Source organism: Branchiostoma floridae, chromosome 7 (assembly GCF_000003815.2).
Source record: "Branchiostoma floridae strain S238N-H82 chromosome 7, Bfl_VNyyK, whole genome shotgun sequence".
NCBI classification, from domain to species: domain Eukaryota; kingdom Metazoa; phylum Chordata; class Leptocardii; order Amphioxiformes; family Branchiostomatidae; genus Branchiostoma; species Branchiostoma floridae.
In genome coordinates this window covers 25112148-25114919 of record NC_049985.1, presented here as the reverse complement: position 1 = coordinate 25114919, position 2772 = coordinate 25112148, and the positions used below count along the sequence as shown (strand labels likewise).

The following is a 2772-nucleotide window of genomic DNA, read 5'->3' as shown; positions in this document are numbered from 1 at the left end:
TCTTCATGTGAAGGTAAACATAGTAACTGTTCATAGCTCTTACCTTAGACCTGACCCGGAAAGGTTCCAGGAACTGTAGTGATCTGCGATAGCGGATGGTAGAAGCTCCCAATACCATGGAACCCCCCAGCTTCAGTACGCTATCCCACATTCCTGTAGACTCCCACAGCAGGAACCGGCCAAAGTCACACTTGCGAGGGTAGCGAGCGTTGTTCTTGTGACACATGAAATCCAGATCAGTGGTGGTCACCAGGCCTGGAGAGGACAAAAGAGATACTACTCTACAGTCATCTGCATAAACAGATCCTATTAAAGTGAACAACAAAACTTTAAAAGGCAATTATTGTGTCACTAATGCATGGTTTAAACTTAACAAGTTTAGAAACTTAAAAAAGGACACCAGTTGATCATATCTTTGGTGGCTCAGTGTATGAAAAAGTTTTTCTTTGCTTTAAAACAGACAAGGACAATGTCAGGTACCGTACTGCACTCAAGCTGGTAACTTGGCTCATCAATGCCAAAGAACAGTGGGTTGTTTTCCACTGTGTCTAGGGCACAGTACTAATAGTAGTGGAAGGTGGAGCCCATGCTTCCACTGCCTTCTACCTCCCCAACCAAAGTCTAAATCCTTACACAGGTCTGGATGGAGTGAGAAGAGTCATGTTAGTGTATATCCCAAGAGCACAAGATTGGTTACAAGCATGACAGGATTTGAGGACCTCTGGGTTTAACTGGGCCAAATACCCTGAATGCAGTTTTGCCACACAAGTCCCCACACAATAATTACACCACGAACCCTTTGACCAACCAAGGACGTTATATCAGATATAACGTCCTTGGACCAACGAACTTTGTTTAGTAGTAACCTTCCAACCTGATGAAACTGCAAGTCAATAGACAGCTTGTTTTTTGTTCTTAACATTGTTTTTTTTTTTTTATCACAACCTGTTTGAGTCTAGTATTATGCAGTCCTTATGCTCAACCCTTGGATGTACAATCATAGCATATAGGGTATCATTGCAAAGGGTTTTAAATAAGCTTTCCAATGATTATACCTTGATGATACCTTGATGATGTGGAGTCCACGAAGCAGATATGCAAATACCCGGTTATGCCAAATGGAGCTCGCCCCAACGTCGCAGAGAAAAACAACGCTAAATTACGTGTTTCTCCTTGCGATCGTTGCTTCATTGTTCGTTTCATATGTTTTATGTGAAGTTATAGAAATACCTGCTATAGTACGTAACACACGAACAGTTTTGACGATCAAATCTGTACATATGACCTTTATCAACAATACATTGCAGTGGGAGGGGGGCGTGTCCGATATTTACCAAAACCGGACAAAAACTTGATTGAAGAAGCTTACCATAAGTAACCGCTTCCTCCAATACGCCCTTCTTCCGTATTGTTTTCTGTAACTTTGCCACCATCCACGTGATGAAACCGTTGACGAAGTACCAGACATCGAAGAAGGCGAACAGGACGAGAAAAACTACCGGCAACCAAAATGCCGCCATGTTGGAATAGCGCACTCAGAAAATGGGGGTGTTTCTAACATCATGTTTAGCATTACCTTTAATAAATGTACTGTCATGTCTTCAAAACCAAACGGGAAATCCTTTAGATTTCGAAATCACTGAAAAGGAAGTCAAAAATGGCTTACGAAATCTGAAAAACAACAAAGCATGTGGGACCGCGTAGCGCAGTGGGACCGTGTTCGCCCCGTGCCCGAGAGGTTGCGGGTTCGAATCCGCCTGCCGTGTTACCGATCTTGTGCCCTTGGGAAAGGCACTTTACACGGCTTTCCTCACTATACTCAGGTGAAAATGAGTACCTAGCTTCGGCTCACGGTGATTTACATCATTCACCCGGACGGGAGACCTGGCGCATATGAAAGGGTATGTCACCCCGTAAGGGGCGGTATAACCCCGTCGTGTGTAAACATGTGCGAACATGTGCGATCACGTCGACCGATGATGTATGTTCGTCTGTATCTCTGTGGATCTGCCGCTACCAGCCCAAAGCTGCCTAGGCAGATCAGTGTAATGAGTTGTATCATTGGCAAATAAAAAAAAAAAAGCATGTGGTATTGATTCGATCCTCAAAGGCTCAATGAGATGCTGAAATATGGAGACACAAAACTTATCCCACCGCTTAAAAAACTATTCATATTATGCTTCGGTCTGGCAATTTCCCACAAGTATGGAGTAAAAGCATTTTAGTTAATTCTAAACCCCTAGCTAATCGAAATATTGTATTAGAACAGCCTACAACGTCCTATGAGATACATGTCTTGGAATATGTTCTTCTTAACTATTGCAAAATGCTACTCTGTGTCCCTAGAGGCTCTGTAAACGCCGCCATCAGAGGTGAATTAGGAATGTTTCCATTATATATTGATATGCAAACACAACTTATTAAATACTGGCTTAGACTACGTACCCTACCCAATGATAGAATTGTAAAGAAGGCATATGACACAGCAGTTGAACAAGAACTAGACTGGACGTTGTTGTTCAAGATATTTTGTGCAGGCATAGTTTCAAAAGTGTTTGGCTTAGTCCTGCGGTTGATGCCAAACACTTTGGTAACATGTTCAAAGAACGTTTAAAAGACACATTTCTCTCTGGCTGGCGTCAAGAAATAAACAGTTGTAATAAACTAAAAACATATTCCCAAATCAAAAGTCAGTTCATACTTGTAAGATCTTGAAAATTACCTTTCGTCAGTTCGTAATAAAGCTTTTGCTGTTAACATAACCAAATTAAG

At 42.0% G+C, this 2772-nt stretch overlaps 1 protein-coding gene across 1 annotated transcript in view; it reads right to left on the bottom strand.

Annotated features, from left to right (window-relative positions):
• LOC118419527 (protein THEM6-like) overlaps positions 1-1611 on the bottom strand; it is a 4100-nt gene extending 2489 nt beyond the window's left edge. Inside the window, exons 1-2 of the mRNA XM_035825946.1 lie at positions 1370-1611; positions 44-255 (exon numbers count right to left, since the gene is read on the bottom strand). Coding sequence (XP_035681839.1) covers positions 44-255; positions 1370-1520 — 363 coding nt within the window. The 5' untranslated portion in view covers positions 1521-1611. The remainder of the gene's footprint in view (positions 1-43; positions 256-1369) is intronic.
• Positions 1612-2772: the final 1161 nt, after the last annotated feature.